Here is a 25,920-nt window from a genome sequence, read left to right on the forward strand (position 1 = left end):
CGTGACGTAGCCCCGGCTGGCCTCGTTCTGGCTGCCGCCGCCGCGCTAAGGCGGAGTAGGATGAGGCCCCGGGCCGCGGCTCCAGCGTCGGCAGGGGCAACAGCAGCTGAGGCAGCCGCGACGGCCGCGCCCCCCCCTCCTGACCTGGATTAGGCCCAGCAGCCCCGTGGCCGCCGCCGCCCCGCGGGGGGCGGGGTGGGGGAAGCGCTCCGTCTCCCCGCCCCCGCCCCCCTCAGGCTCCCGGCGCGACCCCGGCGCAGCCCGCGGCCTAGCCTCGCGCCCCCTGCCCCGGGGGCTGGCATGAGCGGCCCCTCGGCGGCGCCGGGGCGCGGGCGAGCCGCCGCCTGAGCCCCCGGGCCTGCCGCCTCGGAACCCGCGGCGCCGAGCTCGCTCGCCGCTGAGTGTGCGAGAGACTGGGTCCCAGCTTTCTTCTTCCCCCAGATCTCACGCACACACCCCAGCCCCGGAAGATGGGGAACTGCCTCAAATCCCCGACCTCGGATGACATCTCCCTGCTTCACGAGTCTCAGTCCGACCGGGCTAGCTTTGGCGAGGGGACGGAGCCAGATCAGGAGCCGCCGCCGCCATATCAGGTAGGGGAGGGTGTGTGTCGCCGCGGGAGGGGAGGCGGCTCAGGCCCTCTGCCCTTGGCCTCCGCGGCCTAGCCCCAGGAGGGGGGGCACTGACCCCTTCGGGGCTGGCCTTGAGGGTGTCTGCTGCCCAGTCCTTGGTCTGAGAGCGACCGATCTCGCCTTCCCCTTGGGCACCGTATGGGGACGGTGTTCTGTCCTTGAGTTCAGGAATCGCGTCTGTAATCACATCCCTTTGGCCGGTGTCTGGTAGTTAGCTTCTGGAGTTAAGGATGACATGGTTTTCCTGCCTTTATGTCTGAGTTGTGTGATTTCCTCAAGAGACTGCCAACAGGATTATGGGTTGTGGGTAGCTTGTCACCCCCCCCCCCCTTTATATTTGTGTCTTCTGTATAATCCTCCCCTTTCCCACTCTATCTTTGTTAATTGGTTCTGGTAGGACGTCTTTTTACCATCTACTTGGGAGGTAGAATTCCAAGTGGGGATTTTAGCCTTCGCTTCATAAAGAGTTACTTGTTTATATACATATGTGGTAATTTTTAAGCTCCTCCTCTTTTTGCTCCACCCCTGTGACACACCTTTTAAGTAAGTTGACTTAATAAAACCTTGATTATCTTGAACATGAGAGACCTTTCAGCATGACTTGGAAAACGCCATCTGTTACTTAAGGCCTTCTTCTCTTTGATAAAGACTCTTGAATGGGTCTTTCTAAATAAATGGTGCTCAGTAAACTCCCAGGTGGGCTTGAATGCAATTCTTTAGTATTTTCCTGAAGAGAGGCCAGTTTTCTAACTGGGTAGTCTCCTTTGTTTTTATGTGGTGACATCATTAGTTTAGTGTTTTCTTTTCTCAATTCTGTGTAAAGCAGTTTCTCATCATGTGGGGGAAAAGACCATCTATGCTGATTTCCTGACCCCCTTTAGGGCTCTTTGGTTAGTCCAGTCTTCACTGTAACCTCGCAGAAGCCTCTGTATTTCAGGCTTACCAAACCAGGCTGTTGACAATTTTGTCTTCACACCCAGTGATCTTTCTGCTAGGATCCTTTTCCCCAAGGTTGCCCAGGTGAACATCTAATCCTCTTTAAGGACTCAGCTCAGTATCTGAAGTCCTGACATTCCTCCCTAGATTTCCTGGATATGTCCCCCACGAACCTTCTGCACTTACAGAAGCGATACCGTGCCTGTAATAATTTAGTATCTTTGTTTAGGTAATGTTGTCTCATCCTTGAAATATGTGTTCCCCTTCCCTTGTATAAGCTGAATTTGGGATATTTCCAGGTGCTTTTTTATACCCCAGCATCTGATTCATTGTAGATACTCAATAACTGAGCTAAATGAAGAATAAAAGCTCTGTTCTCAATGTTTCATGCGATTTCTGTCACATAAAAATGCAGTATTTACTTTATTTATGTACCCTGTTTCTCCCAACTTGTTTAAATTGCTCCAGGAGCAGACTCTAATACTAAATGGAATCTGGATATTTTATCAGTAGCAGGAATTGAACTGAGAGCCCTGTACGAGCTAAAGCACTGCTACAGAGCTGTGACTCCAATCTCCCCGCCCCCTTCTTAAAAATTTTATTGTCAGTGTCTCACGGAGTCACCCAGACAGGTCTTGAACTTTGTCCTACTGCCTTAGCCTCCAGAGTTGCTGGAATTACAGGACTATAACCACCAGACCTCTCTTTCAGGTATCTATCCATAACTTGCTATTTCTTCCTCTACGATAGCTACTCAACAGATATATTTATTTAGGTGTCATAAGCAAACTTCCCCCCAAAGTCTATACTTCTTAGCTTCTTTCTAGGAAAATTGAAATCTGACTTGCTTTCTCTGTTATCACTACCATAATTATCACTACCATAATTTTAGAGTTTATGGGAACTATATTTTTGTCCTCTCCAAAGGGACAAAAACAGTACTTTTTTGGAATGTTATTTTTGACAGTGGAAATTATATTGTGGTTGCCTTTTCCTGAAGTGAATGACCCAGCAAATACTCATATGCAAAGTTAGTATGAATCAAAAGAAAATGGTTACCTTAAAAGATGAGAACATAAAAAAATTTTTAGTCTGACATGGCTCATGCCTGTCATCCTAGTACTTGGAAGGAGGGGTGAGGCGGGAGGATTGCTGACAGTCAGCTCTACATAGTGAGTTCTGTTTGAGGTCAGCAATACATGGTGTGTTTTATGCTGGGTCTGGGCTATAGAATAAGAACCTTTCTCTAGGTTAAAATTCTTTTAAAATAAAGCTGTAGAAATAATGTCCCCTTGAAGTCTTACTAATATTTGTTTTTACATGATTTGGGAAAGTACCAGTCCAAAGTAAATATCTGGGCTTTTTAAAAGAATTAGTATATTATTAACATAATTGCTACAATGATAACTTTTTCTCTACAGAATAGACTCACTGTACATAGTAGCATACACCTTTAAATCCCAGTAGCAGGGAGTCAGGCAGAAGTGGTGGATCTTGAGTTCCAGGCTAGCCAGGGATAAATAGTGGGACCTTGTCTCAAAAAAAGAAAAAGAAAAACAAAGAATAAAGTGTTCTCCTGTGACAAGTACTTAAAATATATAATTTTTGTATTAAGGTTGTACAGAATACAGGTATGTCAAGGTTCAGCACTTTCTACTAACAGTAACTGACAGACTTTATTTGAGCTTGACATCCTGGGTTGCATGTGTAGCCTAGTGGTAGAAACGTGCTTAGTATGTGAGACCCTGGATTTTATATGCACCAAACAAACGATTCAAAATAAAATAAAACAAATTATGCACCATTACGACCAGCATTTGCACGGAGCCCTTGTGTCTTGGGTGCTTGTTTCTCAATTTTGTTGCTGATTTCGTTTTGTATTTTTATTTCTCTTGTATTTTGAGACAGGTGTCACTCTGAGACTTAAGCTCCTAACTCAGCCTCCTGAGTGATTGCAGGGGTGAGCATCATACCAGGTTCTGTAACCTATCTAGTTCTGGTTTTACCCTCTTCTCTATTCCTTGTTCTCAACCTAGCAGCTAAGGTAATGGGACCACGGTACTCTACTAAACTCTTTAATGGATTCATGTTTAATTTTAGAAAAATTCCCTAAGTCCTATTCCAGCTCTTCCCCTGGCCTAAGATAGTCTGGGTCTCAGACCTTTGTCCTGTTCTCTGACTGGATAACTCCCTAGGTTTCACTGTGAATGCATGACTGATTCCCTGACCACCTTCAAGTTTTTATTTTTTGTTTTTGGTAGTGAGGGAAATTTTGGATGAGGGACTGCATTGGAGATCAAACACAGGGTCTGTTAGATTAACACTGTACTACATTCCTGAAACTTTAAAAGGCAGGGTCTCATGTAGCCTAGGCTGGCTTCCAACTGACTGTATAGCCAAGGATGACCTTTAAACTCCTGATAGTCAAATGCAAGCCAGTAACAGCCAGGGTCAACCTAGGCTGAGTTTTTTTTAAAAAAATATTTATTTATGTATACAGTATTCTGTCTACATATATGCCTGCAGGACACAAGAGGCCACCAGACCTCATTACAGATGGTTGTGAGTCACCATGTGGTTGCTGGGAATTGAACTCAGAACCTTTGGAAGAGCAGGCAACACTCTTAACCGCTGAGCCATTTCTTCAGTCCTGTCTGAGATTTTTGTCTCCAGGAAAAAATCCAAATGCCATTAATAGTAAATATAAGAATTGGTTTAAAAGTTATTGATAAATTCATTTTGTCTTAAATAATTATTGGCCGCCAAAAAAGTATGCATTTTATGGGAGAATGCTTGAAATCTCTAGGGTATGTTAAGGATTCCATTCTGTTAGGAGCTTAGTGAGTGAATATATGTAGATGGTGTGTCTCAATTTTACAGTATTTATAGATTATCCTGACTTGTTGGTTCATCTCAACAGTTTCATGGTGTTTAAAAGTAATACATGGTAGTCTATACTTTGAATTTTTTTTCCTATACTAGTGAGATTTTATAATCGCAGATTTTTGATTTTTGTTAGGAGACAAGGTCTTTATATGTAGTCCAAGCTTGCTCAGAATAAACTATATAGTCTTAGCTGACCTTGACTTCCTTTAGGCAGCTTTCCAAGTGCTGAGATTACAAGCTTGCATCACCAGGCCCTACTTTGTTACTCTCCTGTAATGCTAGGCAGCAGTCTTCAGCTCTCCTTTAGCCAGGGTATCACAAGGATACTTTTGAACTGTACTATATTACTAAGCTATGTTGTTGGTAGGGAAGGTAACACTAAATGAATTTTTAACCTAAGGATGTTTTTGACTTACTGTGGCTTTTTCAGGGTTAACTCCACTATAGATCAAGGAATATCTTTAATTTGAAATGGATTGTTTGGGAGACAGGATCTCAAGAGTGTGCAATTCTGACTGGTCTTGAGCTTCAGTCAGTTTGGCCTCACCCTCCCAGGTGCTAGGATCTCAAGTGGTTGTGTGTATGGAGACTAGATGACAACCAACCTTAACTGTTATTGCTAAGATGCTGTTGTTGCAACTGTTTGTTGCAAGGTTAGCTGACTAGGGAGCCCTAGAGATCCACTATCTACAGCTTCCCAGCTCTACAAAAGTCAGCTTTTTTACATAGGTCACCCTGCTTATAGCAAGCACTTTACTATCTTTCCTTTTCGTTTTAGACTCACATGGACCTGTTTTCAAATTCTGACTCTAGTGCTTACATGTAAAATGGCAGGGGTGGGGGGGCGTCTCTCACAAACAGGAAAACATTTGTGTTTTGCATATTTCAAATTATGATTGAATAATGCTTCTCTGAGTGTTATGTATATGGTCATTTGCATGTGTGAATACACATGGAGGACAGAGGTGCTCTGTCTGTTTTGTTTTGGAATCAGGGTCTTTTTGTTTGTGAAATGGGGTTTCTGTGTGTAGCCCTGGCCATTCTGAAACTCATTTTGTAGACTATAGACTGGCCTTGAACTAACAGATACCCCTGCCTCTGCCTCCTAGTGCTAGGATTAAAGACTCTGGGTGCCGCCTTGCCTAACTCCACCTTACCTTTTCAGATACTCTCTCTGAACCAGGACCTCATCAGTTTGGCTGAGTTTACTGTCTTAAGAGCTCCAAGGATTCCTGCCTTCCCAGCACTGAGGTTACACATGTAATGTGCCTTGCTGTGCCCAGTCAGCCTATATTTGGGTGGGTGCTGGTGATCCAGATTCAGGCGCTCATGAGGTGAACTGAACCCACAGCCCTGAATAAGATTTTCCTTAAAGTATCTTGTTTAAAAGGCCTAGTCTAGAGGGTAGGTTATTCAGTGATTAAAAGCCCTTTTGTTACCAGCACTTCCATATGGGTCACAATTGCCTTAACATCAGTTCCAGGGGATCCGATGCCCTTTTCTGACCTTCATGGGCTCCTGCATGCATTTGGTACACAAATATAAGCACAATCAACTTTTTATTTTTTATTTTCTTAAAGTCCAGGTGTGTCCTATAGTTACTAAAAGTAACTTCTCTTTAAAAATCTAGACCAGCAGGACTGGAGAGACGATTCAGCAGTTAAAAGCACTTGCTCCTGTTGGAGACCCATATTCCATTCCACCACCCATACCAATCTCTGGTTTTCTGCATGTATGTGGTTCACATATATAAAATAGATTTTTCTAAGTTGCCCTTGCTTGACTGAAACTGACTATGTAGAGAAGATAGCAGTCCAGAAGGTGTTAACATACCTAACTTAGCTTTTGGGTAATTTTGTAATTTTTGGTTTCCAGATTAACTTCCTCAAATGAGAATAATATAGTAAACTTTTTATTGATGTACAGCACTGTAAGTATTGTAGACATGCAGGAAGCGAAGGCAGAAGTTCAAGGCCAGCCTGCATGACATCAGACCTTGTTTGAAAGATAAATCAAAATATTGACACCTAGTGACTATTTGACTAGTATAGAAGTATGCCTTTTCTTCTGTGTTGTCATGATTCTCATTGATCCCTGCAACAATAGCTTAATGTCTTCTCTACCCTTTCCCTTCTACCTTGCCCCAGATCAGATCCTTTGTGGATTAATCCTTAGTGGTTCTTTGATTAATGCTGATCTCTAAGTACTCAAAGTTGTGGTTTTAACTCTGCCTTTTTAGGCCTTTGTAGCCCTGTATTTTCTCTTATACAACTTGCAGTCCAACTAGACTGAACAGTTTTGCCTTCTGTTCTGTTTTTGTTTTGTATGTGTGTGTGTGCCTGACTGCTGAGGTACAGAAGTCCACCTGCCTCTCTGCTGGGATTAAAAAGACTTTGACCATTACTCCATCTCGTTTTGTTTAATGAAAATTGTGTGCACGCATGCACATGCGTATTCACACAACTTTGAGTCTACTTGTGTTATAGCATAGGTGTGATAATCAGAGGATAACTTTGCAGGTGTCTTCCATTTTCATGGGAATTCAAGGATCAAACTCAGATCTTCAGGCGCATGTTTGGTCCCAAGTGTCCTTACCTACAAGCCATCTCATAGACCCCTGACAATTGTTGAAATTTTTGTGATTTGTGTCTTACTTTGAACTGAGTCTTTGAATTAAATGTTATTAAGGATGCTTGTTCCTTTAAGAGTAGAACAGTTTGTGTCAACAGTAATTCTAGAACTAATTATAGAGTAACGAGAAGTTGGGCAATAAGATGAGAGTTACTTGGCATAAAAAAATCTGAACTTGATTTTCCTTAATTTTTAGATAAAACTTGGTTTTAGATCTCAATTTCATAAAGCAAAACACTTGCTATAGGACAGATTCTTTTGTTTTTCGAGTCAAGGTTTCTCTGTATGACCCTGACTGTATTGGAATTAACTTCCAGGCTGGCCTCAAATTAAGTTTTATCTGCCTCTGCCTTCCAGTGCTGAGATTAAAGGCATTTGAGAAATTTTAGGTTTTTTGTTTTGTTTCTGTGCTTAATTCATGACAAGGTCTGAAGTAGCTCAGGCTGGACTTGAACTTGAAATGTAATTGGGAATGACCTCCAACTCCTTGTCTTTCTACCTCTACCTCCCAAATGCTAGGGTTAAAAGCATATGCCATCATGCCCAGCATGATTCTGTTTTTCAGGGTTTTATTTCTAAATGGAAAATTTTTACAGATGGCTACTGTGAATGTTTTCTTCAAACCCCTCCCAAAATGTGTCATTTCTTTGCTTTCCTTTCCTTTAGTTACTTTTTGTTGTTGTTATTTTTCTTAACTAAATTTTAGCCAGAGCCAATTCCAGAAATGGGGATAGTGATTGGAGGGTACTCACAGATGTAATCAGAAAACAAGCATCTCACTATGTGGGCCTGGATGACCAGGAACTTGCTATGTAGGACAGGCTGACCTTAAACTCAAAGAGCTATCTGACTGTTGCTTTCCAACTGCTGAGATTAAAGGTGTGCAACACATACACAAGCAAGTGCATGTATGAACACACCCCTGCCTCTAGGAAGAAATGGTACATATTTTGCTGTTTTGAGTATGTGTCTTCTAAGTATTGCCTTCAGATACATGGTTAAAAATGATAGGTTTCTATTCTGTGTAGCACAAATTCTATTTGGTATTAATAATAAACCCAGAGTCTGATATAAGGGTTAATGCTGAAGATCAGAGAAGCAGAGTGGCCAACCACTAGAGTTCTTTTACCTCTACCAATGCTCAGACCAAAGGAGTGATCCTGTTCTCAGATTATCTCAGACTTGTCATCCTCAGATTTCTACTTTCTCCACCAAACCTCAGACTGCACTGAGCACCTGTCTCCTCCTGCCATATAGTCTTCTCTTTACCCAGCCATTATCACTCCTGTCTCTACCTCCCTAGAGCTGGGATGGATTAAAGGTGTGGGGTCCCAAGTGCTGGAATCACCTTTGTGTGAGCTGTTTCTCTTAGAATCTTGTGTAGCCCAGGGTGACCTTAACAGATTCCTCTGCCTCTGTCTCCCCAGTCCTGGGATTAAAGGTGTGTGCCACCACTCCCTGACCTCTAGTGACTTAGCTCTGCACTCTGATCTTCAGACAAGTTTTGTTAAAACATAAATCACTACATTTCCCCTTTTTGTCTAAAATAAAACAGCTATAACTAATAAAAAACTATATACAGTAAGTGCAATAATTGTACAATATACAGGCAATAAATACATCAATGTCTAGTCCATTGACAAATTCAGAGAAAGTACTCTGTCCTGTCTTTGTGTTGTACAAATCTGTATTCAAATAAATTATCAAGTGAACAAGTTACCAGTAGGTGTTTTGACATTATGATGCCATCTGCAAATGTGTTAGACCCATATAGCTATCCTATGAAATGTGACCATGGGATACAGGTTGAACATGCAGATTGCTTGGTTTAGTAGATAGACAAGTTTAGTTTTAGAGTTTTAGAGGTAGATATGGGTAATGATTATATGTAATAGTACTAAACTATAAACTTAAGTGATATTGAAGTGGTAAATCTCATGTATTTTAAAACAAAATGGGAAAATTGTGCTTAAAAATATCCAGATGTTTATCATGTTATTTAATGTTGCGTTGCAAGCAAGTACAGGATTTTTAGATTTTTTTCTTTTTATTTGTGTGTGTGCATGTGTGTGTTGGTGCCCATGGAGTCTAGAAAAGATCAGATCCTTTACAGCTGGAGTTAGTCAGTTGTGAGCTGCCCTATATAGATAGGTTCCAGGAATCTCTTTCTTGTCTTCTGAAAGCAGTGTGTGTGTGCTCTTAAATACTGTGCCATGTCTCCAGTCTTATAAATAACTAGCCTGATGTGTGCTCCCAGGAGCTAGATAAGTAATTTTCTTGTTATTAACTAAAAAGCATACAGTAAAGAATCTGAAAGTGTGGAAAACCAAATATATTCTCAGTAGAAAGTTTCTAAATAGTCAAAAATCAGTTTTCAAATTTATTTTATGTGGTTTAGGAGTTCTCTCCTGTGTGGGATCAAATTTAGGTCATCATGCTTTTTTATCCACCAAGGCTTCCTGTATCCTCTTTCAATATGTGTTATATACCAAAGAGAAAGGAGAAGTGATGAATTCTTAACTTTCAAGGAACTAGCTGACATCTTAGTTCAGGAGATAAAACTAGTATGAAATTATTAGTACTAGTTTATGGGCTTTTGGGTATTAAAAATAATTTTACTCTGTATGAACGTATTGCATGCATATGTGTACATCACATGCATACTTGTTTGATCCCTGGGTTTGTAAACTGGGTTTACAGGTGTTTAAGTCACCATATGGGTGCTGGGAATGGAACCTGGGTCCTTTGCAAGAGCATCAAATGCTTTTAGCTTATCTCTAGTCCCTAATACAGACTATTACTATAAGTCTGTTACTGTATGATAGTGTAGTGAATCATGAACTTGCCATTTAGTTGATGAGGGCTTCCTGTGAAATCTTACATGGAGCCTTACTATATGAGTTAGAGTTCAAAGAGGTATGGAATCTTGTACGGTTTAAGTAACACATAAATGGGGATGTGGCTCAGATTGACTGCTTACCTAGCACAGAACCTCTGGGCTCTATCTCCAGCATCACATCTCCTAAGCGTGCTGGTACTATTTTGACCACTTAAGCACACATACTTAAATATAAATATTTTGTAGGCATTTGAAACATCTTATTTTGCTAATAAAAACAATAGTAATTGTTCTCCATCTAATGCTAATATAAAGGAAAGCCTGAGAGAGTATATTAAGATAAGAGTATATTAACATAAAGATGATTCTTTTCCTGCTCTTACCACACTTGTAAATATGGCCAACATTTGCTGGTTGTTTGTGGTACATAGGGCTTTGTGAATGCCAGGCAAGCACTACTGCTAAGCTGCCATTGTACTGTTAAAACATTTGAAGTATAAGTTTTGGGGAATTACTAGATTTGGGTTTTTGTTTTTGTTTCAAGTTTCAAGCTAGCCTGGTCTTACATAGTCTATTCCAGGGCAGCCAGGGTTATACAGTGAGATTCTGTATATATAAAAAATGGGGAGGTGGTAGCTGGATAAATGACTCAGTGCTTAAGAGCGCTTACTTGCTCTTTCAGAGGACCTGAGTACACTTCCCAACACCCATGTTGGATAGTTTCCAATTATTTGTAACTCCAGCTCCAATAGAACCAAGGACTAGCCTCAAAGCATGTACATACACACACGTAGACATACACATAATTTAAAATAAATGATAAAAATTTTAAAAGAAACTAAACATTTATATCTACTATATGTTGTATAAATATATTTATAGCTGAAGCGTATAGAGCTTAAGCAACTTGCACTTTGCATATTTGTTGCCACATTTAATTTTTTACAGTTATTTGGGTGGTACATCTGAGGTGGCAAACTCAGGTTCTAAGGCTTGATGGCAAGCGGCTTTTCTTTCTGCGCCATCTATGTCTGCCACATAGGTTTTTTAAGTCTTATAAAAGTACATCCTTTTTATGTATACACCATATACTTCACCTGTTTTCTCTACAATTTATTTTGTTTAGAATTATGCAGCCATTTTTATCATCTCAAAAAAAAAAACTCACCTTATTGTCAAGATGCATTCCCCATTCTGAAAGCCACCCACAAACCCCTACTTCACAGATTTGTTCCTTTGGGACAGTTCATACTAATTGATTCAGATTAATGTGGTCCTTTGTGGATTGTTCTTGTTTGTTTGGGGTTTTTGTTTTGTTTACTGTCATTTGCTTTTAGTTAGACAGGGTCTCTATTATGTTCCCCTGGCTATTCTGGATAGAACTCAATCTGTAGACCAGGCATGCCTGGAACTGACAAATCCATGTGCCTCGCACTCTTGAGTGCTGGGATTAAAGGCATGTGCCACCAAGCTGGGCTTTATTCTTGTTTGTAATTGAACAAGGTCTCTCTATGTTGGCCAGGTTTGCCTGGACCTCAAGACAATATTGAAATGGTAGCAATCGTATTGCCTCTGCTGGGATTATAGACATTCACCACTGAGTTCAAGTTCCCCTGAGGTTGGGATATGTATGTGTGTGTCTGAAATAATGAGATTCCTTAATGAAGTTGGTCTTCTAAAATGTTCCATAAATAGTATAAATGTAGTTTTCACGTGACAGGAAGTGCCTTTATCTACTTTCTCATCTTCCCATTCCTGTTTTTACTAAATTCGAAAAAGTATGAGAGATGGTTCAGCAAGGAAAGGTGCTTGTTGCCAAGGCTGTCCATCTGAGTTTGATCCCTGGGACCCACAAGGTGGAACAAATATCATTTGTTTTATTATTATTATTGGTTTTTCAAGACAAGGTTTCTCTGTAGCTTTTGGAGCCTGTCCTGGAACTACATCTTGTAGACCACACTAGCCTCGAACTCAGATCTGCCTGCATCTGCCTTCTGAGTGCTGGGATTAAAGGCGTGTACCACCACTGCCTGGCTATTCAGTTTGTTTTAATGAATTGAAAATACTCATTTGTATGCATGCATGCATGCATCTGCATGTGAGTGCACACACCACCTAATGAGTTCTCTCAACATTTTATAACTTTTTCCTATGTTGTCCCACAAACCAGGGATACAATTTTTAAAACCTTGAAATATAAATTTTATATCTTTTTATTAAGGTTTGTGTGTGTGTGTGTGTGCGCGCGCACGCGCGCCGGTAAAATTGGTAGTAAAGATGGTAGAATGTTTCTCATCTTTGCCATTGAGCATTTTAAGACTCATGCAAGCAGTTTCCATTTGACAATAACCGCCAGTTTGTGGCTACACCATGTGTAATCTAGGACTGGATAGGTGAAGGCAGTAGGCAGGAGAGGCCAACCTCAGCCAACCTGTGATTGACTACTCTGGAATACATGATAGACTGTCTCAACATCAGAAACAAAATAAAAATCCTTAAAATAAACGACAAATGGGCAGATGTCTTTGCTGTAAACAGCTTTACATTTGCATTCCAGAGTTATGTGAGCTTTAGTATTACCTACATTTGTTCTGAGAACAGGATGAGATGATTTTGACAGAGGGACTGGATTCCAAACCCTGTCTTTCAGCATGTTGGCCAGGAACTCTGACTGAACTATATGCTACTGACTGAACTATATGCCTCTGAAAATACAGGTTTTTAATTTTAGCCATGACCAACTTATTTCCTCATTTGAGCTTTTAGAATCATCTGGAGGTTTGACTAACCCTAGGTCATATGGAACTGCTCTTGTAATTTTCTAGAGTTTTGCATTGTTTAACATCTCACCAACCCAGGCTATTCTGGAACTTACTATTTGGAGCTTTGCTACTGAGCTATACCTTCATGCCCTGAGAAACTCCGAAAGAAAGTCAAAATCCAATTTTTCACTTCAGGACTTACAGAAACTGACATGGTAAAATGGAATCATGTAACAGAAAGTACCTGCAGTACACTGTTTAGTACAGTCTCAGCATTGAAATCCAATGCATTTGTGTTGTGTATTAGAAAACAGGAACCACCTGTGTGGATACCGCATCTGAATAGAAAGTATAAAAAAATCTTAGCTAGTTAGACTAATTTTAAGTGACCTTGAGAAACTCAAGAGTTTTAGGTGAGTATACTAGATTCCTGTTTCTTTAAACCTTAATCTAAAATATTTCACTGGGGTTTAGGAAATGTTATCATTTTAGTAAGTTTTTAAAATGATTTAATTAAAATATATCATCCTCCTTCCAGTTCCTCCCATATCTCCCTGCTCCATCTCAAACTCATACCTTTTTATTTTTGTTACATATGTTCTACATATAAATACAAGCATGTAAATACAACCCTCAGAGTCTTCTGTTCAGTGTTGCACATGTATATATGTATATGTATGTATGTAATGATTTTAGGGCAAACTGTTTGGAGTTGGATAACCAGTTAGGGGGGCTCATCCTCGTTGAAGACATCCTTATCAGTTGTCACAAGTTGTGTATAATTTTTTGTTAAGGTGTGAGGCTTGATGAGAATTCTCCCTTCCATGTTAGCATGTCTTCCCCCCCCAAAAAAATTTCAATATCCACATGTCAACATAAAAAGTAAAACTTTCCTTTTCTCTATCATATAAAAATTAATGCCTCATGCACCTAAATGTAAGGGCTACATTCTGAGCTGTGCAATATTGATGATGAGTATATGTGTGTGGGGGGGGGTTTGTTAATGTGTGCTCCCATACAGACTGGGCTACAGAAAATCAAAACCAAACTAAAAACAAAACATTATAATAACAAAACGGCCTTGGGTTAGACAATTTTCTTAGATCTGATGCCAAAAGTTCAAGTGACCAAAAAATAAGTTTGTCTCATTAAAATTAAAAACTTGTGCCATGCCAGCTGGAGGTATAGCTCAGTGGGAGAACACTTGCTTGGCATATTCAAAATCCAATCCTGGTGCCACTACACCAGGCAACAGGTCATATAATGGTACAATTCTGTCCCCAGGAAATGCTCAAAATAGGCAAATCTATAGACAGATAATAAATGCAGAATTTCTGTCAAAGGGGACAGAATTCTTTAAAATTGACAATTGCACGCCAATTTTATGAATATGAAAGCCTACAAAATAGTATTTAATTTTATCTAGGGGAGAGAAAGATGCCTAAGTACACGTTCTTTTGTGTGGAGGGGAATTGAAGATGGCGGGGAGGGGAGTAGTGCTCTCCCTTTACCAGTCCTCTCCTTTACCAAATTGTTCCTGGATACTCTGACTAGGTTTGACAGGCTTAGTGACAAGTTCCTTAGCTGTTAAGCCATCTCTCTAGCTCTGAAATTAATTTTAGACAGGATCTTGCTGTATATCTTTGCTCTAGAACTTACAGTATACACCAGGCTGCTCTTAAACTTACAGATCTGTCTGGGAAAAGGCATACACCATTATGCATGACTCCATATCTGTGTAGGTATGTACACAGAGTACAAGTACCCACAGAGGTCAGAAGAGAGCATCATAGCCTCTGGAGTTGCAGGCAGTTGTGAGCTCCCCCAAATAGATGTTGGGAACTGAACTTGAATCCTTTGCATGTACTCAGAATGTTAACTGTTGAGCCATCTCTCTAGCCCCCTAAATTTAATAAAACAGGGCTGAGGTTATAGTTCAGTTGTTAGAATTCTTGTTTGCTTAACCTAAGTGAAGATTGGGATGTGAGAATGTGTTGGACACTAATCATAATCTTAGATGTAGCATATAGCTAATCTTAGCAACTCAGGATATAGAAGCAGGAGAATCAGAAATTCATCCCTGGCTACTAAACAATAGTCTAGGCTACATGAGATCTGCCTTAAACAAAAAATACCAGCCCACCTCTTTCTTTGGAGTACTCTTTTTCAAATATGCAGGTTATTCTGGCTTATTAAATGTAGTGTTTCAGTATCATAGATCTGCAGGCTTTTATTTCTTCATGTATGTATCATTGGGAAACTACATATAAATGTAATTTGCTTTTTTGGGGTTCTCCCTCACCCTTTTATGGTCAAAATTAATGAATCATCTGAACTTAAAACATACGCCGAGACCAACTATTCCAAATCTTCCTTTTTATGGCCTTAAGTGTAAGTCTGGCAAAATTTAGAGAAAGCATTCCCAGTAGAGACTGCAGCTGGAGAGGAGGTGGTGCCAACAGCAGCGTGTAAGGAGAAAAATCAAGAGTGAGCTCTCATTTCCTACTGGCTGAAATATCCAGCTGTTGGTGACAGACTGCATTCTTTAGTAGTGACTTTATTTTTCCTTCACCACAAGCCAGACTTGTACTATTTCCAGCCTTGGATATTATTTAGGCATGTCCCCAATTGCATTGTGTTCAGAAATTGTATCATTCTCTTACTTGGAGAGAGGGTCTTGATGTCTTCAAACCTGCTATGCCAAGGATGACCTTGAACTTCTGATTTTCTTGCCTCCACCTGAATTGCTGGGGTTCCAGATAGAATCTACCATGCTGGAATTGAATCCTGATTGATAGTGCAAATACATTATACATTTTCTTTTTTGAGGGGTGGGAATGTAGACAAGGCTTGAGAGACAGGGTCTGGTCTCTCTGTGTAAGCCTGGCTGTCCTAGAATATATTGTGTAGACCAGGCTGGCCTCAAACTCAAAGACCCTTCTACCTCTGCCTCCCAAATGCTAAAACTAAAAGCACATTTTACATTTTCATTTCTTTCTGCATTTGATCTCCAGCACAACAACAAACGTTATATAAAATTTTCTTAGTGTGCCAGAACTTTTTGTTTTGGAAGAGGAGGAGGGTATCTAACCCAACCATTTACCCCTTGCCCTGTGTGAGCATATTTAATCACCATATTTTACTACCTCCTGTTCATTTTATATTGTGTTTTCTATACTGCTGCTTTTTTGGGGAGAGGGGGTTCATGACAATGTTTCTTTGTATAGTGTTGACTGTCCTGGAACTCTGGAACTCACATTGTTGACCAGGCTGGCCTTGAACTCACAAACTGGAGGAACATTTTAAAATAAAATTATCTCTTGAGGGCAAATACTTTTCAACCCCCTCCTACAAGTAAAGCCTTAAGGAAAATTACTCTTGAAATTTATTTGCTTTTCGAGGTGTGAATATTATATTATCTCAGTTTGTATTTGTAGAACAAATCTGTTTCCTATGATGGTTGGGAAACTAAAACAATAGTCTAGTCTGGGCTTACATATCTAAGACCTTGTCTCAAATGGGGGAGTTGGGCATGAGATGGCTCAGCAAGTAATAGGTATGCCAAATATGAGGACCTGAGTTCAATCCCCTGAACCCACATATTGAAAGAAGAAAGAAGCCCAGCTCACTCTTTGTTCTCTGACTTCAAACACAAACCTTAAATACAGAAATATAAGTAAAGGAAAAAAATCAGAATAAAGGGAAAGGAGGAAGAGGAATCAGAGATGAGCTAGCCACCTGGAGTGACTAAACGAGGTCATCATAGAGTGGCCTAGATACTGAGTTCCTGTATTATTTGTACTTTCCTTACCTCTTGTTTATCTTTATTTACTTGAGTTAGGTCACACTATGTATCCCTGGCTAACTTAGTATATAGATCAGGCTGGTCTTAAGTTGGAAGAAATCTTGGCTCTATTTCTCCTGTGCTAGGATTATGTGTATAACATTTTTTAAAAAGTGGGGAGAGGAGGACAGAGGTATTAAATAATATTCTCTTTTTCAGTATACTTCTCTGTCACTAACTTAGAATGACAATTTGAAAATTCCCAGTTGAGAAGGTTATAGAAGAAATAGAAATATAGTTTGATTTTTGGACCCAAGTTTAAATCTAAAGCAGTAAGCTAAGTATTGTCACTTGGAAAAGAAATGCTGATTGCAATTTGCATATAGTTTTATTTTTCCCTTATTGCTCCTTAGTCTAAGACATTAATTTTTTTCATAACATTTTGTAAAATTCTGATGTTACATGATATAGATTACCGAAATATGAGTACCTTAAATTTTCAATTTTTGTGGGGTTTTTTTTGTTGTTTTTTTGAGACAGTTTCTCTGAATTCCTCGCTGTTCTGGAACTCAATTGTAGACCAGGCCAGCCTGGAACTCAGAGATCTGCTTGCCTCTACCTCCCAAATACTAGGATTAAAGGTGTGTGCCACCACTGCCCAGTAGATTTTCAATAATGTATCTTGTGATGATTGAGTTGGAATTATATGCCTGGGGTGCAGAATACTGTGTTAGTCCAAATGCAAAGTATTCTTTTGTATTCTTAGAAATGGTTATGTGGAGATAGGTACCCAAGGGCCTTTCCATTCAGTACTAGCCAGTCTCCCGATTTGTTTTCACAAATTGTCCCTACTGATGCTTTATGCTCATGCAGACTTTTGAAGGCCAGTATTTCTACTAATTAGTGATTTATATTTCATAAACTGATAATTATCTTTTTGTACTGTTTCCTTATATATAGGAAATGATTAATTGGTATATTTAAGGGTTATACTTTTTGAGGTAGGAGGAGGTGGCAAAAGTGAGCAGGGTGGAGTTTGCCTTTAATCCCAGCAGAGACAAGTGAAGTTGGCCTCGTAGAGAAACCTTGGCTTAAACCAAAAAGATGAAAAAAACACAGGAAATATAGACGTAGCCCTTGTCAGATTTTATAAATTTACTTTCACTATATTTTTTTGTCAAAGTCACACATATAGCCCAGGCTAGCCTCAAACTCACCATGTAGCCCTGACTGGCCTTGCTTCTTCAATCTCTGGGATTAAAGGTGTGTGGACCACATCTGTCTCCAGTACATGTCTTTGTTGATTTTGAAATGCTGTTCTGCAATCAAGAGTAGAAGTGTCTAAAGTCAGTGAAATACACTCAAAACTGTTGCATGATTTATCCAGTCTCCCACTTTTCTCAGGGCCCATTTTCATTCTTTAGCTAAGTAATTTAATATACCCCAGAAAATGGGTTTTAAAATCATTTTTTTCCTGAACTTTTCATATTTAGGAACAAGTTCCCGTTCCCGTCTATCATCCAACACCTAGCCAGACTCGGCTAGCAACTCAGCTGACTGAAGAGGAACAAATTAGAATAGCTCAAAGAATAGGCCTTATACAGCATCTGCCTAAAGGAGTTTATGACCCTGGAAGAGACGGATCAGAAAAAAAGATCCGAGAGTAAGTAGTAAATTATTTTGAGTAATAATATTTGTGTAGCTTTTTCTCTGATACTGGAGATTGAACCTAGGTGTTCCACCACTAAGCTGTATTTACACCCATAAATTTTAGGTTTTAGAATTTGACTTTATTTAGGAAACCTGAAATTCCATATTGAAAAACCAAGTTAAATGTACCAGTAAAGAAGTCTTACATTCTGACTGTTACAGTTGCTGCTTGTCTATTTAGATAACCATTTGTGTGTGTGTGTGTGTGTGTGTGTGTGTGAGAGAGAGAGAGAGAGAGAGAGAGAGAGAGAGAGAGAGAGAGAGATTTCTGGTAGCTTATTTTATGAAAGCAATTTTTCAGTTTTCCAGGAGTTTTGTAAATAAATAGGAGTTAAACCCCTTTTAAACTCTGAGCTGATTGAAGGTCGTAAGCATTTATACCTCTACCCCACACCAAACATATCCCTGTGCTTTAGGCACAAAATATTTACTGTAGCCTTACTAAGGGGTAAAAATATAAACTATGTCAATGTCCAACTTTATAAGTATAGTTGAGTAAATTGTAATTAAATACTTTATTAGCCAGGCATGTTTAATCTCAGCACTTGGGTGGCAGAGGCAGGCGGATCTGTGAGTTTGAGGATGCCCTGGTCTACATAGCGAGCTTCAGGACAGCATAGAGAAAAACCCTGTCTCGGAAAAAAATTAATAGGGCATAAGGCTATATTTTTCTCCATTGTGATAAAACAACAGACAAGCAAATTAAGGGAGGAAGGCTTTATTTTCTAGTTCATGATTTCAGGAAGCCTCAGTTTCTCATGATGTAAAGGCATGACAGCAGGATTTATAGTGCCCATGTTGTTGGGACTGGAGGTAGCTGCTCACATGCTAACAGACAAGAAGCTGAGAACTAGAATGAAACAACAGTGTTAGTAACTTTCTGCTGCAGTGGTTAAAAAATAAAATAAAATAAACACTGACCAAAGCAACTTGGAGGGAAAAAAAGAGTTATTTGGCTTACAGGTTACTCTCCATCATCTAGGGAAGTTAAAGACAGGGAGCTGAAGCAGGGGCCATAGAGAAACGATACTTACTGGCTTTCTCACAACATGGCTTGCTCAACTTGCTTTTTTATACCACCCAGAAACACCTGCCAAGGGGTGGCACTGCTTACTCTCCCACGTCAAACATTAATAAAGAAAATGCTTCTGTGACACACATCCCTACAGGCTAGTCTGAGGAATTTTCTCAGCTATGGTTTCCTCAAAATAACCAGCATAGATGGCTAGGCTATATAGCCTTCAAGGCCTGTCCTTAACTGGCCTGTGTAAAGGTTTTTTTAAGTGTCATAGCTTGGGTCCAAGTATTCAAACACAAGTCCATGGGGGACGGTTTGTCATTACCCTCAACCATTAAAACTTTTAAAAAGTTTCAGTGATATGAGAGAATTGTAACTTCTGAAAGTAATTTTTTCAAGCCTAATAAGGAATTTTACTGTCTTGAGATTTAATAGGGACAGCTATTTTGAGAAATATCCTTATCAGAGATCATTCAATTTACTGTGTTAATGTTTGTCTATATAGCACCATTTAATTAATACTGGTACGTAAGAGCAAAATCTGCCTAGAGCACTAGCTTTGAACCTCTGCAGAACTGGATTTCTTCTTAGACCTATAGAAAAGTGCAGTAGACTTAGTCTTAGAGCATCAATGTGAGTAGATCAGAATTAGTCATTTTTTTGCTTTTTCTCTTGCTTTGTTTTTGAGTCAGTCTTTTACTATATAGCCCTGACTGGCCAAACTCAGAGATTCACTTGCTTCTGTCTTCAAAGTACTGGAATTATAAGTGTGCACCACCGCAGGCCCAGTCATTCTCTTTTTATATGTTGTATGTTAATGAATATACTCCTATTTACCCTGAACTCAGTGCACAGAAACAGTTGATTTGAATTCCTACCTAAAGCATCATAGTAGATGTGTCCCTTAATGTAACTGTTTTCAGGCACAAAAAGTTTGACCCTTAATGTAGTCTTTTTCTCTATGTTCAGTTAGTTGCTCTCAAGGCTTATAAATTAACAAATAAAAATAAAAATAAAAGAATATTGATCAGTGCATGTTAGAAAAATTTCAGTTTGCATGCTTTGGTAATGAGTTAACAGGGTAGCTTTAAAAATATTTTAAAGATTTATTTATATTTTTATATATATTTATTTATATATATTTATTTATATTTATTTATTTATATTATTTATAAAATAAATAAAGATTTATTTTTAAAGATTTATTTTATTTATATAAATAAATATAAATATTTATTTATATTTTATATAAAGATTTATTTATATTATAGAACCAAAATTTAAATTGTATTTAGCTTGTATATATGTGTGTGCATTTGGGTTAACCCTGTCTTTGTAAAGAATATTCTGGGATAGGGTACTTAATGAAAATTTCTAATTCTTCCTTATCCCCACAGGTGTGTGATCTGTATGATGGACTTTGTTTATGGGGACCCAATTCGATTTCTGCCGTGCATGCACATCTATCACCTGGACTGTATAGATGACTGGTTGATGAGATCCTTCACATGCCCCTCCTGCATGGAGCCAGTTGATGCAGCACTGCTTTCATCCTATGAGACTAATTGAGCCAGGGTCTCTCGTCTGACTTTAAGTGAACCATCACTTTTGGTGGTTTTGATCTTTTGTCACTGAGCCCAAAGAGCCAGGGATTAGGAATTAAGATCATGCACAAAAGTTTCCTAAAAATTCCTGGATGGCTGCAGATGTTGAGGAAAGTATGTGATATTTTAGAAACTTACAGGGGAAAGTAGGATGGATCGTATTTTTATGTAAAGCCTTGACCCAGTGTTTATAATTGTTATTAGACCTTGTTCTTGCTCCACTACATAGGAATTGTGTAAAGTGTAACAGCAATTGTACATGTTAAAAATTGTGTGTGTTGAAGATTAGGAAAAAGATAGCTGTTATTTTTCCTAAATGAGATAAGTTTGTTCTCCCTTCCACCCAAATTCTTTTCTGAAGAGTTATTGGCATTTGGGTCAAGGTTTTATTAAAAGCTACATTTTATAACACTGGCACAAAAAAGTAGTTTTAAGCTTGTTTGCACAGTTCTTTTTTTCCATTGGAAATGGAATTCATTGCCTTAGGTCTTTTTAAATAGTGTATTATTATCGTTGGGGCTGGCTCTATGCTTGAAAACCAGTTTATTTATAACCTGTTGTAAGTGCTATATTCTGTTTGCAGTTAGGAAATGCAGAATTCAAAGTGATCTCCTAGCTTGTAAGCGAACTGAGATGCACTGTCCCTTTTCTATTACAAATGAGCTGATGTGTCAGAAAACCAACGCAAGCAGAGTGGATTTGATATCCTCTTCCTTGTGTGTCTTATCTTACTGTTTTGGTTGTTAATATGGTAATAATTGAAATTCAAGTTGAAATTTAAATATTAATATTTCTGATTTATTGAGCTTTGAACTATGCCACCATGCTTATGTAAAAATGAAGGTGGCACCATGGTGAAACTTCACAAGAAGTAGTTTTTCAGCTCTTATCAGTTTTGATTCTCTTTCCTGTGACCTCTTTCCGGGCTGTCTGGAACCATAGCAAAAGGATACTGCATCTCTTGTTACTGTAGTGCTGAGGTTATTGAAGTTTCAGAAACACATCCAGTCTGTTTCTTAGAAAGGTGTCTGTTAAGTCTTGCTAGGTGACTGACAAGAAAAGTAAATGTGTTTCATGTTTCGCACACCAATGCAGCAGGATTTGTATAACCATATGACTTCATAGTTGTGATCTCAAAGGAACTTCTTTCCTTTTTCTTGCAATTAATGTAAGAATACTCTAAGTCTCTAAACTTCTGAAATGTTAGAGGTAGAGATGGTCTAGTAAAGATGTAATGTTTATCCATTTAGCATGTGTTTATTCATTCTGTTCTCAAGGTGATTTGTTCCTTCGGCTCAGTGATATCATAGTTAAAAATGAGAGCAGCAGCTCTCCACCTAACAAGTCAGAAATGATTCTTTTATATTGTGTTGAGTATTTGACTAACACTTTTTTACATTGAAAAGTTTCTTGAAGGTCTTCATAATTGCATTATAGAAGAAATTATGTCATAAGTAGTCAATTGACATCCAGCTGAAGCATTCATGTGTTGCTTAATTTCCCGACAAACCCCATGATGGAAAGACTTAAAAATGAACTTGGAAAATACTGAAATTAGATTATCAGGTTCTGTTAAATTGTTACATATGTCTTGCTTAATTTCTGTTTATTAATTTATATCCACCCAATTATAAAGTAAATTTGGAGGAAACAGCTGAAGTTGTGCTGTATTTTCAGTGATCATTCTTTTTTAATCCTTATTTTCTAATTATATACACATTTGTGTCATCAAGTATTATAGTCAGACTTTTTTCCTAGCAACTCCTAGCAACATTCCTAGCAAATGAACGTTGTTTTTCATCTTGCTGTCTTTGGTTGAAAAAAAAAAAAACTTCCTCCAGTGCCAGTGCTTCTAGAAATGAGTCCTCTTGGGCTCTTCCTCTCTTTAACTTCCATTCTGCACCTTTCTTGTTAAGAACCATCAATTTTGGAGTCTACTAACTGGTTAACTTTATAATATAGCCATGAAGGGCTTAAAGTTCAGACTAGTTACATGTTTCCCAGAATATCTAATTTTTTTAAAATCACTTTCAAGTTTATTATTGAGAAATTTTTTTACACCCCCCCTTTTTTGCTTTTACCAAAAAGTGGGTTTTTGTTCTGTATTTCTATGTGTGTGTCAGGCAAAATAGGCAGGTCAGCCTTTATATAATAAATTTCAAGCTTCATCCCAAATCGTTTTCTTTCTATATCAGTTTAAAGCTTAGAGAAATAGTTTTCATTGCTTTTTATTTACCACCATCTAATCACATGCGTAGAAACTGGATAGCTTTAAAGCTTCCTAAACTAAGTAGGTGTAACCTGTCTAGAAATGGGCAAGCTATATTCCAACTTGGCTACATGATTTGAAATGTCTGGGAAGCCTAACCAGAAAATGGGGGAGGGAAACTTACACAAGTTGAAATGCTTGGATATATTTTAAGTTGTGTTTACATTCTTACAAGTCAACTCTTCAATTGGTATTGGAAGACTTATTCCCACCCCTTTGTGTGTCTGTGTATTATTTCACAGAACATAGGACCTTAAGGTTCTTTACATAAAAAGTTCCTTCATTAGGGAGAAGGCATTTTTAAATTTTTATTTTTATGTATCGATATTTTGCCTGCATGTATGTCTGTTGTAACACCTGTGTTCCTGGTGCCTGTGGAGGCCAGAAGAGGGGATCCCTTGGAACTGGAGTTACAGACAGTTGTGAGCCTCTATGTGGGGGCTGGGAATTGAGTGCTCTGGGAGAGCAGCCAGTACTGAGCCATCTCTCCAACTCCATAAAGAAGCATTTTAAAAAACAGCTTGTTAAGCCAGAGCTGCCTGTGGTCTTGACTGAAAGTGGTAACGAGGAAAGAAGGTGAGTTTCTTACTTAAGAGTGATAGTGCTTTGGTGATATGCTAACTCAGGGGCAGAGCACCTCCCTACCTCAACCCCAGGACCAAACCACAACAAAAAGTAGTCTAGTTACCTAGGGAAAAAAGCAATGGGTCCAGTCTATCCTAGTGGTGCAGTATGCATTGTATAGTCCAGGTAGGTTTGTGGTAATCCTCCTGTCTTGGCTTCCTCAGCACTGGGATTTATAGCAGTAGCAATCATTTCTTAGTCATCTGCTTGCACCTGAATGCAGATGTATCTCAACTAAAATAAGCTCATTAACCTTTAGTTTTTTAAATTTGTGCACACAAGGAAAGTTGGCTTTTTACCTAATAACTCTGAAGTAATATTGAATTTGCCTACTTGAATTTAATTACCTACTCTTATGGGTTGGAGGAAAGAAGCAGCAAAAAAATCAATCTGTGATCCCTGTTCTAATTTTATGTTTAAAATACAATCATTGCATTGTACCAGTCACGGATGGACCCACATGATATTTACCAGAGCAGTATCAAAAGTGGTCCCTGAAAGAATTGTTACTGCTTTTCAGAGGCCTAAATGTTCAGTACGGTAGCACATGCTTGTGACCTCAGTAATTGGGAGGTAAAGACAAAAGGGTCAGAGGTCAGTTACTTCTGTGTAGGGCCTGAATTTAACAACACAGGCTCTCAGCCCTTTAGTTGCAGCGGGAAAATACTATTTATCCTCTGAACCAAACTACACATTTTTTACTCTATGGCTAATTCTTTTTTAAAAAACTTATCTATGTATGCACACCTACATTTCAGAGAGGGCATCAGATCACATACAAGATGGGGAGCCACCTTGTGGTTGCTGGGAATTAAACTCAGGACCCCTGAAAGAGCAGTCAGTATTCCTTTATGGTTGTTTTTTTTTGGGGGGGGGGGGTTCAAGACGGTTTCTCTGTAGTTTTGAAGCTTGTCCTGGAACTAGCTCTTGTAGATCAGGTTGGCCTCAAACTCACAGAGATCCACCTGCCTCTGCCTACCAAGTGCTGGGATTAAAGGCCGCCGCCACTTCCGGTGAGTAGTCAGTATTCTTAACCACTGAGCCATCTCTCCACGTTGACCAATTCTTTGTTTTTAACTCTTCCTTATCAGAATAATGACACTTCTTTTGTAAATGAAAAGAGGAACTTTAAGGAATCTGAGCATTTCTGATTGGGATGGAGGTCTCATAAAGAATTTGAAGCCAGATGTGGTGGCACTTGGAGGTCAAAGGCAGTTCTAACAGCTAACAAGGATTAGGAGGTGGCAAGAAAGAACAGCAGCTAATCTCTTGAATTTACAGTTTTCTCATAAGCCCAATTTCTTAGCCAGGGCCTCAGGAATTTGTGTGTGCATCAGATTCACTGGGAAGACTTTCTGGGCTTTAAGCCTACAGTTTCTAGGTCTGTGGGTTTCCTTAAGTTCACAGATGGTGCCAATAGTGGTCACAGACTTATACTTTGAACTTCTTGCCTGAGCGATAGACATTGAGCCAGGCCAAATTTTGTCCCTCCCTGCATTTTGTGTACTGGAGTTAGAAGACACCGTTTGTGCTACTTGTCATAAACTGTTTAGGATAGGAGCCCTGGAGTGCCATGCGCCTGTCATGTAAAAAAAGCCACTTGAGAATGCTTAATACAGAAGCAAAGCCAAAATTTGTAGTAGCCTTTAATGGTCTTCTCTTAGGGAACTGTGCTGTGTGGCTTATTTACATAATTTTGATCCTTGGTAACATTAGGAAGCACTTGGAAGGCATGTGGAGGGCAGAGGATAACTGAGAATCAGTTCTCTTCACTTGTGGATGCCAAGAACCAAACTCACGTGGTCAGGCCTGCATGTCAAACTGAACACTGAACTATCTTGTTGGCCCCTGAGGACTTTTTTTCTCTAATGGATTCTGACTTGTGTATCATTTGAACTGGTAGGTGTTATGTGTTTGCTTAAGCAAGCATGCCTAGTGTTTGTTTTAACAACAAAAACGGGTGCCCAGTGAGCAGGTAGCCTGGTAGTTTCACACTGGTTGAGTCTGGGCCTAGTGGTGCACAGCAGTCAGCCTCTGAGTTTGAGGTCAGCCAAGGCTATGTAGTGAGATCCTGTCTCAGAACGAACAAAAAACACTGGTTAGATTTTGAGTCAGTCTTATTCTTTAGCCCAGGATTGCCTTGAACTCCTGAGCTATCCTACTTTGGCCTCCCAAATGCTGGAATTATAGGCAGGAGGCTACCATACCCAATTAAAAACACAATT

General features: G+C 39.2%; 1 protein-coding gene across 1 annotated transcript; it reads left to right on the forward strand.

Moving 5' to 3' along the window:
* The first annotated feature begins 166 nt into the window (after positions 1-166).
* Rnf11 (ring finger protein 11) lies at positions 167-22,461 on the forward strand. The gene is made up of 3 exons (XM_048453377.3): positions 167-593; positions 17,964-18,133; positions 20,596-22,461. The coding sequence occupies exons 1-3, from the start codon at positions 471-473 to the stop codon at positions 20,765-20,767; spliced, it is 465 nt and encodes a 154-aa protein (XP_048309334.1). The 5' UTR covers positions 167-470; the 3' UTR covers positions 20,768-22,461.
* The last annotated feature ends 3,459 nt before the right edge of the window (positions 22,462-25,920 follow it).

This window comes from Myodes glareolus, chromosome 3, assembly GCF_982192425.1.
Source record: "Myodes glareolus chromosome 3, mMyoGla1.1, whole genome shotgun sequence".
Taxonomy (NCBI): domain Eukaryota; kingdom Metazoa; phylum Chordata; class Mammalia; order Rodentia; family Cricetidae; genus Myodes; species Myodes glareolus.

What these genes read in the sequence shown, in the direction of transcription:
- Rnf11 (XM_048453377.3), top strand. Translation starts at nt 471, where the DNA reads ATGGGGAACTGCCTCAAATCCCCGACCTCGGATGACATCTCCCTGCTT. An exon ending in AGCCGCCGCCGCCATATCAG is followed by an intron (nt 594 to 17,963) that starts GTAGGGGAGGGT and finishes TTTCATATTTAG; the next exon opens with GAACAAGTTCCCGTTCCCGT. An exon ending in TCAGAAAAAAAGATCCGAGA is followed by an intron (nt 18,134 to 20,595) that starts GTAAGTAGTAAA and finishes TTATCCCCACAG; the next exon opens with GTGTGTGATCTGTATGATGG.